We start from the raw sequence: 13936 nt of genomic DNA on the forward strand, positions 1-13936 counted from the left end.
GAAGGATGCAGTTACTGTTCCCATATGTCTGTTGAGGAGCATCCTCAAATCTTACGTGTTGATATGAGTCTGTTTTCAAAGGTCAAGGACAAGTTATTCACAGCGTAAGTTCTGTAGTACTGCATCCTGAAAGAAAATGAGTTAGACTTTCTCAATTGTGGCAGTTATAGAAATACATATGCTAAAAAATCAACTGGTGTGTTTGTTCTGATCCAGCAGAGAAGCACCCAGAGCTTTATTCTCATTCACTCCTGGCCCAAGAGCAATGTAAAAGAAATTCAGCAGGGGTCTGGCAATTTTCAGAACTAATCATTACTTGCTTAATACACACTGGGAGAAAAGTGTAACCCTTTAGGCTGTAGACAACTGTGCTTAGCTGTCAGCTGAGGTACAGAACTTTAGTTTTGCCTTGTATATTTTCCTGTGCTTTCATTCACTAATCAGCAGCATTAAGCACCAAATGCTAGAAGTTTGCATATACAAATGTATACAAAGTATTCTAGTCACAAATTACAAGTTCCCAAATCTTCTAGTTGAGCTTTTCCTGAGAAATGCCATCTCTCCAAAGAGTATTGGTATGCTTTACTTTATGAAATTGCTAAACCATTATTAAAGGGTTGTCATATGTGTGATAAAGTACCTTTTAAGTCAACAGTGGATGTAAAAAATGTGTTGAGGAAATAAACTAAATCAGTAGTTATTAATAAGCAGAAGTTCAGTTTATGAAGCATTGCAAATCCTTTAGCGTATTACAGCAGCTTGCAATAACGTCCTGTTGTAAATATGGTTTTAATATTTCTAGATAAAATTCATCCATCCTCCTCCATATGCTGCCATACAATCATTTACATATTCAGTTCTAAGAGCAAGACAATAATAATCATCTGACATCCTGCAAGCAAACATGCTAAACCAAAGTTTTAGAGATGCTCTTTTGTTGCATTCAAACTCAAACTGGATCTAAAATGTGAAACGTATAGGAGGGTCTGTGAGTGCCTAATCGTACCCCAGGAAAGTGACACAACCCTATTTCTAGGGAGGATTTCCCATCCAGTTCTTAGTAAAAACATAACTGACTGTATTTGTCTTTGTAAGAAAGAAAGGAAAACTGGTTCAGTGAGAAACTGACTGGTTTTATAATACGCGTTGTAAAGAACCAGAAAAGACAGGATCAGCAGTTTGGCTTAGCTCATGCTCCAAATAGGACAGTGCGTTCATCATGGAACTCCCTGTTTGTCCCTTTCAGCAGCAGATTTTGTCCTTCTCCCTTGGTTACATTATTAGTCTCTCCCTTCTGAAATCTTTTAACATGACAAGTAACTTCCCTCGGTCCTGCTGGTCCTGATCTGAATGTAGATAAAAGCAGCAGAACAGAGAAATCTTTTCCACTTTTTCTCTCACAATCCCAGCCCTGGAGGGGAGGGGACACATGTTGCTATATTGCTGACTCTAAAGTGTCAAAACCATTTGTATGTTTTACAACCTGGAAACGTACCAAAAGGCTTCATCCCTTAATTAAACTTATGAAGCAGCCTGGCTTCTGGAAGACGGGTTAGTGGGGAAGCGGTATCCAGTAGCAGCGGTTGCTTAAACTGTTAGAGGGATCCAAGCCTGGCTACAGCTTTCATATTCATCTGAACTTGTTCATTTATGGTATGCTTTGTGAATATTACTCCAACAGTTTTGTATAAGCTGTGGTTAAAGCCATAGACACAATATGTGGTGATAAGGAGTGTCAAAATCAGTGGGGGTTTTCTATTAGTAATTATCAGTCTTGCATGGTCAATTATTTTCCCTGCATACCGTTACTTTCTTTATCCACACACTTGCCTCTTCATTTGTCAGGGCCCTGTCCTCTGTCAGCTGTGGGTGGCTGAGCTTGAATGCTAAGTGATACAGAGTCCTATTTTCTTTTCTCAGTGTGTGAAGCAACTGACCTTGTTAAACTTGCCACTTAGGGAAATGACTCCCTCCTGTGCTAGCTCAAAAGAAGTTTTTATCCCTCTTGCTTTCTAATTGGGAATTTCAGTTTTCAGCTGGCGATGGACTCATGCTGTAAGAAATCTAAAGATTGGACCTCTGAAAAGTCATTAGCATTTGTTTAGACTGACTATGATAAATAGTAGTTCACTCTTGGCAGTTTTAGAATGTCCTATCAAGTTGTGAATTAGTTAATTGCTGGTAGTAACAACAGTTATGAAACAAATTACAGTGTTGTTATGTTTTTGTGGGAAGTGCTGTAACAGTCAACCGTATTTCAAACGAAAGGGACTTAGTGAGTCCCCTTTTGTAAGTCTTGGATTAGCCAAGATCCTAGCAAGAAATCTAAGCAGCCAAAATGAAGGCCAGAAAACTATATATCGCACTCCTCACTGTTGCAGCAAGTCTGAACCATCAAGACTGTGGTTTAAACTAAAAACGACCAACCAACCAACCAAAACAACAAAACCCAAACAAAGGCAGCTATATGATTGACTTTACTGGTTTCTTCTCCCTTGTTTTGCAGGCCTGTATGAATTTCAATGACAGTGGTGCATGTGTCACACAGTGCCCCCAGACTTTTGTATACAATCCTACCACCTTCCAGCTGGAGCACAATCACAATGCCAAGTACACCTATGGGGCTTTTTGTGTCAAAAAGTGCCCACGTAAGTGCTGCGTTACCTGCTTTTTCCTGCAGGGATGGGGAGTGTGAGTTACATTTCAGGAGCTGAACAAAGCAGTGAGACAATGAGAGCTAAGTGCACAGTGCAGTATCTCAAATCACTCCACATGTGCTTGCAGCCTGTAATAAGTCATGTATTAACTAAAGGCAGGGAAATTCTGGGTTGGTGACAATTCCCACTTACCCTATAGTGATTTTCTTAAAAAAACAAAAAGGGAATACACTAGGTTTCTTTTTTTTCCTACCACCATTAGACCAGCATTTGTGCTCTAGATCAGCATGATCTAAATGAACTGTTAAAATAGTTACTGGGATTATAAAAGGCTATAAATTTCTGCTTCAGAAAAGTAACAATGCACTACCACCTGTACTAGCCAGTACCAAATGCTTTCATGAGAGTGAGGCCCTTTTCTTAACTTGGAACAATGATGGTTTGACAAGGAGTAATGGGTTTAAAATAAAACAGGGGAAGTTCAAGTTAGATCTAAGGAAGAAGTTATTTACTGTGAGGGTGATGAGGTGCTGGAACAGGGTGCCCAAAGAAGTGGTAAAGGCTCCATCCCTGGCAGTGTTCAAGGCCAGGATGGACAGAGCCTTGAGTGATATGCTCTAGTGGGAGGCATCCCTACCCATACGCAGGGGGTTGGAACTGGGTGATCTTAAAGTCCCTTCCAACCCAAACCATTCTGTGATTCTGTGACAGAAAGTTACCATAAATATTTTCTGAGCAGTGCTGTCCCAGTGAGGAAAACCCATGTAGTACTGACTGTACAATCTTAAAGCCCCAGAGTAAAATTAGAAAGGAAGTGGGAGTTAAAAAGAATAATCCCGTGTATCTAGAAGCCACATGCTTCTGAGATACCAGACAGATGATGACAAGTAACAGAAAAACATAGAGGGTCATCACTTACGCAGTTGGATAGTGCTGTTTTAGTAAGGAAAATAAGGGAGACAGTGTTCTTGGCCTCTCTTGCATTCCCACCAAGGTTTACAGTTGTGCTGTGCATTAATTATTTTATCCATAAATTACATATAAGAAGGATGAGTAATCTATAATAAATGGAACCATAATTGAACTGAAAGCAAAATCCAGATTTTGAATCTCTGTGGAGAAGTTCAGATTGACAGTGGGCTGAAGCTGTCACTGTCAAAGCTTAGTTCTGTCTATAATAGAATGGTGGGGTTTTGAAGCACGATTTTTTTTGTTGGTGTTTTTACTATGCACTACTTAAGGGCTACGAGTCTTTGTCCAAATACTTAGTTGAACATTTTCCCTTTATTTTTCCTTTCTTGACAGTATTAAGCTGACAGTTAGGTATGATCAGTCTATATCCCCTTTGGCAGTTTTTTTACAAGGCAAAATTGAAATACTTGTCATTTTGAGCAGTATTTTATCCCAAATGTATATGTTTGTGTGTGTTTATGAAAGAGACAGGGCAGAGCATCTTGTTTATTTCTCTCTAATTACTGTAGCTTCCTTTGCTACAAATAGTAATACACTTCTGAAAACACTGAACGTGAAACATTAATGTCAGTGTGGAAGTGCTGAGGTAATTAATAGTATTGACAGAGTCCAAAACCATGTGTCCCAGTATTATTTAGCCCAGTGGTTCACTTTCTGACAATACCTTCTTTTCTCTTCAGACAACTTTGTGGTAGATTCTAGCTCTTGTGTCCGTGCGTGTCCAAGCTCCAAGATGGAGGTTGAAGAAAATGGTATTAAGATGTGCAAGCCCTGCACTGACATTTGTCCTAAAGGTAAGCAGTAGTTCAGTATAAACTTCCTTGAATGTAGTCAATGCTGTAGCAGAGCAAAGCGGAGTATTTTTTTGGCCTGAAATACCCTTCATGAATACATTGAAGAATATTAATAGCCTTTGGATGCGCACAGAACTTTGAGCTGTATAGCCTGTGTGAAGAATATGAACAGAATTAAAATCTATGATGTTGTAATAGAAATATAACCAAACTAATTACATTTGGTTAGATAAAAATGATGGTTATTTCTCCGTTGGTTTTACAGAAATCTGAAAGAATTCTTTATTATGGTATTTTAATGATAGGTATTTCCTGGAAGTGTTTCAGAGCTGTCCTTTTGACATTCCAAAGAGGGCCATTCTAAAGCACTGGCTTCAATGTATGATATGTCTCATACTTGTCAATGTAATGTTAGATTTCCATTTATTTCCTCTGGTTTTCAAAAATGTCTCTGAGCATTTTCTACCTCCTTCCAAAATGTCTAAAATGTAGGCTAGGATTTTTTCAGTGATGGTACTGTTGAGAAGATGGAAATCTATAGCTTACTTTGCTGTCTAAAGCTCCACTGGGGAGACTTTCTGCTCCCTGCTCAAAGGTCTCAGGAGCAAAGCACCATCAGTTTTCCCACATGGGCCTATGCCACTTTTCAGTCCTAGTGGAAGCCGTATCTGGAAGGGATTCACAGTGAAGCTACTGAAGTATGGTGTAAATCATCAGTTAACTCCGTGTGGCTGAAACAGTCAAATACAGAGATCCCTGCCTAGGCAGGGTACTGACATGCTGAATTCTAAGTGAAGGCGATATCCAGCCCTTTAACCTAATTTCAACAAATAACATGTTTGCTGGATAAATAGTTTCATGCATGAAAATACATGTGTAGTGTTCCTGTCAAGCTCTTAGCCTGTGAGGAGGGAAGTTATCACAGGTTTTTTAAATGTTTACGTGTACTGCTGGTAGTTGCTATTAGAGGAGACCAGCTGGGGAGATAGGATGCATTACGTGATGGAAGGCTTGAGTGGGGATATTGTGCGTTTTGCACTTGCATTTAGGTGCAGTGTGAAATATCTTAACCTGTATGCCAGGATGCGCTTCTGTGAGAGCTAATTTAGCTTATCGTTTGTTTTAAATTGACATGTGCTTCCTTAAGAATATGGGTAAAGGGTGCTGTTTTAACACCTCTGCTGCTTTCATGTCTGAAAGAAATGAAGACTCGTGTTCTGATTCAATAACTGTTTTTCCTGGTTATTTACACAAACTCCTTGTTTTGGCAGCATGTGATGGCATTGGAACAGGGAGTTTAGTGTCAGCTCAGACAGTGGATTCCAGCAACATTGACAAGTTCATAAACTGCACCAAGATCAATGGCAACCTTATCTTCCTTGTTACTGGGATTCATGGGTAAGTGACAAAATGTTAAGATGTTATGTCATGGTGCCAGCTGAAATGAATTGCAGCCACCTTTTAATGATGACCTCAGGCTGCTTTTACGTGATAGCAGATCCAGGATAAATCATTTTCCTGCCTTGGATTATGAAAGAAACTGTTACCTTGATTCTTATGATTCAACTTCTAGGAAAAGAAAGGATGAAGTAGGCTGTTTGCACTAGAAAGAGAAAAGATGACTGATCTTTGTTACCTTATGAGATCCTCAGAACTGGCTGAATCCAGGACAGCTTACAATAACGGCTGATTAGAGAATAGAAGGGAGAAAGGGAAGTTACCTCCAATTAGTTTGTTTTAAGTTTCCTATGACCAACAGGTCTAATGTGCAGAATATGCAGAGAGAGCCCCTCACCTAAGAGAAATTGTTGTAGCCTGAGTGGCTGTCTCCGCATATACATGCGAAAAGGCTGCCCTCTTGTCAATGAGCTTTGATGTATATATTCCAGTTTCAATTGCAGAGGTACACAATACCCACTGGTATTTAAATCCAGTAGTTTGGTTTAAATATGACTGTATATTGCACAAGTCTTAGTAATGGTTGAAGATGTGGAGTTACAGAACCAGTGTTTACAAAGTCACACTAAGGTTTTCTTCTAAAGGACAGTATTTCAGCCAGAACACTAGTGCCTTGCTGCTGGTGGTTTGGTGCACTGTGTGCTAACCCTTATCACAAAGATGCATGAATGGTGCAAATGCTGTAAGGGTGGGATGTGTCCAGGGAAGACAGATGTATTGTTTTGATTGTGAGGTGAGGTCCCATGCAATGACTGCATTCTTACATTGTGTTCTTTGTCGTTGGGAGAACAAGCATATGATTGTACCTTCTTACTAATTCAAGCTTTCATGTTGTAATCAGCCATGGTGAATTACATGTGACACTTTGAGGTATTGGTCCTCAAAATGCACAAATAAGATTAAAGCCTTTTTCCCCTTTACTGTGATAAGTATGCAGATATTTTGTGGTACTTTAACAGTGTGAAGTACTCAATTGCTTCTACCACTGCGTAGGCTTCAAATTTTAACTTGTTTTTTAGGTTCCTCAGAGCTTTCAACATTGCTTGCAACTGGTTGTCAAGATTTGATATCTTAAATATAGTTCCCAAACCAATTCCATGTTTGCACCTTTATGGCATAGCGAAGATGTGATTAGCTGAATATCTGTAGGTTGATCTGACATGGAATTCTGGTGTCATTAGTGCCACCAGATTTTTCTTTAGTCTTTCTATAGATTGAGGTATGCTTAGGTTATAATAATGGGGTTGACACTAGGCTACCTGGCTGGTTTTTCCCTACTAGGTGAGGTGGAACCAACCAGCTTGTTTCCTTGATTTGATATAGTTATTGGTTATAATGCTTCTCCTACAGCTTGAGTCCAGCCATGAGAAAGAGTTGAAAATCCACTTCAGCAGGGCCCTACAGCTCAATGGTTCTCAAAAGGCCAGCAAATGTGAGCTTTGACTGCATTGTTCATCTCATCTCTCCAGCAGGGAGTACAGTGTGAAAGTTAATGTAACACAGGGAGGAAGAAGGACTTTGTTTCAAGTGGTTTAAGGCAGTGGTGCTTTTGAACTTGTTGAAACCCTGGAGAAGGTCACACTCAGCTCCCAGACCATCACACTTCTGATACGGCCAAATGACCAGTCGAAGGGCTGAGTGTAAATCTATTAAATCTCACAGGACAGAACACTCTAGTAAATGCAGGGCAAGTATCTAGAGCACATGAGCAATTTTGTAGGGATTACTCCAGTGCATTAAATGTCATTTTGAACATGCGAACTGTTGCAGAAGTTTTTATTAGTTGCAAAGTTACAAGGTGAGTCTTATTAAAAGATCTGTCTAAGTTCAAGGAATCCAAACCAACCTTGGGTAAAATCATATTCATCTGAAAAAGATATCTAAAACATGAACTATAAAGCAGAGGGTTAAAATACTTTGTTCTAGCTTAATGGAAGAATATAAACCTAGGACATGTTATGTTTAAATTGTGTAGCACTTTGTCTTTCGTTCTCTATGAAGAAAACTCACTCCAACAAGGCTTAATTATATGGACACTGAATTCTGCAACCCTAAATATTTCCAGTAGTACATATTAAAAGAAGGGAAGAAGAGTTGAGAATTAATTAAAATAACTTTGTATTTCTGAAACAGCCTTTTCTTTAACATTTCTGTTATATTTTGCACATCAGTGATACAGGAAAGGAATTTGAGTGAATGACAGGAGCAACACAAGTAGTTTGTTATATAAATGGACAGTACAGAGCAACAACAGTAATAGATATAGATATCGATGTAGGTATAGATATAGAAATATAGATAAAGATACAGATGTAGATATATAAATATATTTATTTCCACTGCAACCTGTTAGTTCTGTTACAAATTCATTTACCCAGAGTGAAATGCAGCTTTCAGAAGTATGAACTTCCAGTGTTTCAGATTGGAGGGACTTTAAAGTCTAGCTCTCTGTGGGGAATTGAAAGATTTTCTTGTAGTGTCAGAAAATAACTTTGTGAAAGATGCTGAGTGAATTTTGGGGGTTTGTTTTCATAGGGAACTGTGATACTACAATTGATCTCATCATGGTTTTAAGCCTGTGGTTCTTTAGCCTCTTTCCCAAGTACCTGAACTTCAAGTCTTTGTGAATTTGTAGTTTATTTTATAAATTACTGTACATATCATTATGAATTTGTTTTATACACAGTCATTTGTAATAGTTCTTATATAAATCAAATAATTATGATCTGGCCTTAATTAATATCCAGATGTTAAGTGTGATGAAAGTAGACCTAAATTTGGTGAGTCAGTAGTACTCATTCTTCTAAGGTAATGCTCTGCTAAAGTGTATGGATAAAATGATCCTTATTAGGGGACATATCTGCTGTCTGGGACAGAAAACACAGTGGCTGGGAAAGGGGTAGGACCTATATAGGTTGGATGTAGCCTTCTTTCTACTGTTTTCTTCTGGTTGGGCTGCTAAAACACCAAGCTGCTTCTGCTTGTGTTGCTGCCTGTGAATGGGTGGGACACACCAAGGGGAGCTGTAGTTTTGAGAATGGACAGATGCATCTAACAGCAAATGTTGCCGCCTTATCCTCCTTGCCCTGCAGCAAACCCTCAGTGCTCACTAGCTCTTTATTTTCCTTTTAGTTGTCCATCTCCAGTTTCACAATGAGCTGAAACTCTCATTCTTGGATCAGTTCAGCTGTGTCTGTTCTACTGAAAAATCCTGGCTCTGCTAATAAGAATGGTAGAAGATGACTTCATTATTCTACAGTTCTATATGTGGATAAAACGTAGCAGACATTTGGCTGTTTAAGGGGTTTAAGTGTATATTTGTATCTCTAAAGACTACTTTATCTTAGGATTTTGAGGTGAAATTCAGCAAGCTTATGTTTATTACAGACAAGGGTTTTCAATATTCAGCAGTAATACATTTTAAAAGCTAAGTTCTGTGTTTTTCTTACATAGTAAAAACTTGTTATCTAGTCTAGATAAGTCTAGAAGTGGTAATGCATGCTTCACATTTACTGAAGATCTTTCCTGCACTCAGAAAACACATGACATACTGTAATATGGTGTTACAGAAGGATTTTGAAAGGATATTTGTTCAGGTTAAGCTTCTAGTTGGCCTCTTAAATAGTTGGAGAGTCTTTACTCCTTTAAAATTAGGGAAACAAAAAAAACCTACTTACTAAATGTACTTACACTCTCAAAATCAAGATCAGGTTTGCCTTTTTACACTGTAGCACATCTAACTTCGATATTTTAAAGCTTGATGGGGTATTTCATTTCTTAGGTGGCAAACTTGCTTGGCATGGATCTGTGCTTTTGATGTTCTCTGTTCAACACCTTTAAACAGTTTACCCTTGCAGTGTTATGTGTCAGGAGCTGGTGGCATGCTCTTTGGTTTGTTTTGCTTATATTTTGTCACTGGTAGTATGGTATCCCAGCTGAACTAGTATTCCTGGGAAAAATGTTGAATATTCATCTTTCCTTTAGGGTGGTTACCCCTGGTTATTTAGAATCCCTTAATTCTTCATGAGCAGAAATATCTGTTGAAACACTAGTAATTTAAACCTTGAAGTTGTTAAGCACCATTATTTTCATTCAAGATGACTTGGGAGAAGTTAGATACAGGTTCTGCAGGATCAACAGTCTGAAGAAGTTGGAAACAGTCTAAAGACACCTGGCACATGTGCCTAAAAGCAAAATGAATACTCCTGAATACTGCTTTCTACATGCTGCGTCTTTGAGAATCTGCTTCTTTTTTTATTTAGAGCATCACATTTTGTGCTTTTAATCTTTCAGAGACCCATATCACACAATTGCTGCAATCAATCCAGAGAAATTAAATATCTTCCAAACAGTGAGAGAGATAACAGGTAACACGCTTCTGATTTCCTACAATCTGAACTTCTCACTTTGCTTCTGTGGTTGTCATTTGTTGGGTTTTCTGAAAAACACAAGATTTGTGAATACAGAATGCCCATTATGTTTGGGGTCTTGGTCTTCTGATGTTTGTGTACCCCAAACATAATGGGCATTCTGTATTCATGAATCTTGTGTTTGGTAAGTGGTCCAGGGGTCTTGGTCCCATGCTAACAAAGTAGGGCAAGTGTTGCAAGAGGGGCACCTGGTGAGGAAAATGGTGCTGAAATGTGGGAAAGTATTGTCTTCACCTAAAAGCATTTGAAATATGCCTTGGAAAACAAAGCCAATCTGCTTTTGCTGCTACTTCTCTTGGTCTAGCAGAAGATGCTGCCACAAATTTGAAATGACTTCTCTCTCATGTGCTTCGTGGGAGCTCTCAAAAACTGTGTATTTCAGCAAAGCAAGGGGGTTAAAAATGCAAGTAAACTCTCAGTTTCTCCTTAATGAATGTCAAAGATAACCTGACAACTGGATGTGTGTCATTTCCCATTCGTAAACACACTATTTGACAGTCTCAGTTCTACTACTTAAGTAATAATTACTCCTGTCCTTAAAGATGTGCTGCATTTCTGTCCACTACGGAATCAAAATCATAGGGAACTGCAGTATATAGAGGTCTGTGTAGCACAAAATCGTTAGTCCCACATACTTGTGCAGAGAATGTTCTCTGGTGATGAAGAGTCCTCACACACTCATAGAAGTGAATGCAAAGTCTTTGTTTTAGGAAAGCCTTGTCATCTTTTAACGAATCATGACAGATCTCTCAACTGCTGTCCAAAGTGTCTAGCACATTTTAAAATGGAATGTTCTTAATTCAGGCAAATCTTCATTCTTTTCTGCTGCTGCTGTTCAGAAAAGGCTGGGAGGCATTGCAAGATTCCAGCCTGTGTTTGGGTTCACCCTCACTGTGGCTGTTGAAAGTGAATGTAATGCTGCTGTGATGAGACTTCATTCGCTTTCTTGGAGGAGAGCAACCTGATGAATTCGAAGACATTAGTCTGCAGCATTCATTACCTGTTTATTTCTTTTTCTCAAACCAGCACTGTCTTTCATTTATAGGCTAAACCTGTCCTAACTCATGTATGCAATAGAGCAATGTTTATGGCTGAAATCCCTGACATGCATGTGCTTGCCTTTTTCTCCTTCAGGGTATTTGAACATCCAGTCATGGCCTGAGAATATGACAGATTTCAGGGTGTTTTCTAACTTAGTTACTATTGGTGGAAGAGCCCTCTATAGGTAAGGTACCTACTCTGTTGATGAAATTATTTTTATTAGTATTCAGTAATTCTTTGTGCAGCAGCACAGAATGCAAGATCCTTTGGGAAGGGCATCATAAATTGATATATTTTTCTCTGTAACTGAGGTATTCATGAACAGTATCTTTGCTAATCAGTTATTTATAATGGATAATACATATTGAATGTAATGATTTAAAAATGAATAAATAACATCTTGGTTCATTGCTGCAGCTATTAACACATTGTCTGGAAAGTACATTTCAGTTTAAAATACCTTGTGAATGTAAAACAACTTAGAAGACATTAATAGGAGAGCTTAACCGCATTCTTGGTAAGTTTAAGTGGCTGTGATTGGAAGTGCAGGTTCACATGCTGACAGAACAATGTGGTCCTAAGAAGCAGTAAAAGATCAATACATCTGAATTCTGAGACCCTGAGGTGCCTGGCATGTGGGGTGTATGTTAGCTCTGTAGAGCCGTTTTTACCAGAAATGTTTCCAAATGAAAGCTCTTATGGGAGAATTGGTTTGAAGAGAAAATATGTGGTGAGAAATAACGGGGGAAGCACAAGAAGGTACCTGAATGGTACGTACAGCAACCCCTCATTCCCCATTGTGTGAATATAGGAAAGCAGTCATGGGATTCTGCTGGCATCTTAAACAGCAAGCCAAGCTTAATGGGAATAGCAGTGAAACCTGGAGGTTGAGTTACAGCCCAGCATTCTGTTTCGAAGCAGCAATTTTTATTTGGAACAGCTGGAAAACAATTATAATCATTAAAATACAATAACTTAAAGGATGCCCAGAAACTGCATATTGTCTTCACTAATCTTCAGTCATAAAAAATGTGCAGTCATTTCCATGTTACACAGACAATCACTTACTGTTCATTTGATGAAGAAAGGCGATAACCACATATTACAACAAAAGAAAAATGAAATGTAGAAAGTGGGCTGGAAAAATTTCCTTGAAAATAACAATTTCTTCCTGTATTAGTATGAATGATACTAATTTGATGCCTGACAGAAGATGTTAATACATTTTGCATGACTTTGTCAGTTTCTCCTTAGCATAGAAACTATCATAGCATTAATTCTGTTGGGGGGGAAAATCAGGATCTTATTCAGTTTCCTCAACAGCAAAATTGAGGAAACTGAAAAAGATTTTGATTTATCTCAAAAATATGTTAATGGTTGAACTGGAAGGAGTTGAATATTTGTTACCCCAAAATAGGTTTTTGACCAAATTTCAGTTTTGCAAGAAAGATCATTTTGACAGTAGTAACTAATTCTAGTGTGAAATTCCCAACCAGTTCTGCCTTCTGGAGTTAATTCCTGTTCTCTCTTTCGTTTTCATCACAGTGGTCTTTCCTTACTCATCCTAAAGCAACAAGGCATTACTTCTCTGCAGTTTCAGTCCTTGAAGCAGATCAGTGCTGGCAACATCTACATAACAGACAACAGCAATTTGTGCTATTACCACACAGTCAACTGGTCCAGCCTCTTCAGCACACCCAGTCAAAAGACAGTGATTCATCGAAACAAAAAGGCAGAGAACTGCAGTAAGTGCTGGAGCTCAGAGCAAATCTTGTCTGTGATGGGATCAGCTGGGGGTAAATGGTACAGCTACTGACAGGATGCAGTGTGGTGAGAGCTGGCTGATGACTCTGAGCTCCACGGACATCAGCGGGGCTGTGATCATCTCAGGATTTGGCCCAGGCTGTCTCTGAGCAAATTTATAGGCAAATGAAATGTTTTAAGGTCTGAACAAATAAAAGGGAGGAAAGAGAGAGAGCTGCTTCCTTACCGTGATGTGAAATTTACAGGTCAGAGATCCACTTTCACAAATAGGAATTCTGAAGGCCATAAATGTGGAGCAACTGTAGTGTTCATGAAAGGCACTGATTTTACAGATTGGAAAACTACAGCCCTTTCCTTATGGAGATAGATTAGCACGTTCTGCTTCCTTTGTGCTGCCTTACCAAAGTGGCCCAGTCTTAATCCAGAAAGGTCACTTTTGAGACTGTTTCTGATCACTGAGTTCCTCCTTTCTGTATTTGACTTATCTGATAAAGATTACTCTTAATTGGGCCTGTCTTTCAGGAATGCTGAGGTGCCAGAACCTGGACTGAGGTCATAGTACTGAAAAGCAAATGAATACTATGTGGCAGATGAAGGAGAGAGGAGAGCTGCAGTGGCTGCTGCCACTTCTGTGGTGATGAAGTGCAAAGGGTGTCCTATAGGTTGAACAGCTTCATGCCCTGATGTCCTTACTACTGTAAACCCAGCCAAGAGGTGACAAAGGCATGAGTAAATGAATCCAAGTGATTTGTCTGTTGAGAGTAGCATAGCTTTCTTTTGTCATCCAGAGGTGACTGAATGTCATCAAATCAAAGATGAT

The 13936-nt window shown here is 38.9% G+C and overlaps 1 protein-coding gene across 7 annotated transcripts in view; it reads left to right on the forward strand.

The window, feature by feature from the left end:
* The window catches only part of ERBB4 (erb-b2 receptor tyrosine kinase 4), a 604652-nt gene that overhangs the window by 432490 nt on the left and 158226 nt on the right, over positions 1-13936 (forward strand). For all 7 annotated transcript variants that reach the window (XM_062602108.1, XM_062602146.1, XM_062602123.1 and 4 more), the window contains exons 7-12: positions 2507-2648; positions 4310-4423; positions 5695-5821; positions 10175-10248; positions 11446-11536; positions 12898-13097. In XM_062602108.1, the coding sequence (XP_062458092.1) occupies positions 2507-2648; positions 4310-4423; positions 5695-5821; positions 10175-10248; positions 11446-11536; positions 12898-13097 (748 nt within the window). The remainder of the gene's footprint in view (positions 1-2506; positions 2649-4309; positions 4424-5694; positions 5822-10174; positions 10249-11445; positions 11537-12897; positions 13098-13936) is intronic.

The sequence above is a fragment of the Pezoporus occidentalis genome, unplaced genomic scaffold (assembly GCF_034315485.1).
Source record: "Pezoporus occidentalis ecotype Australia unplaced genomic scaffold, CSIRO_AGI_Poc_V1 ctg118, whole genome shotgun sequence".
Taxonomy (NCBI): domain Eukaryota; kingdom Metazoa; phylum Chordata; class Aves; order Psittaciformes; family Psittacidae; genus Pezoporus; species Pezoporus occidentalis.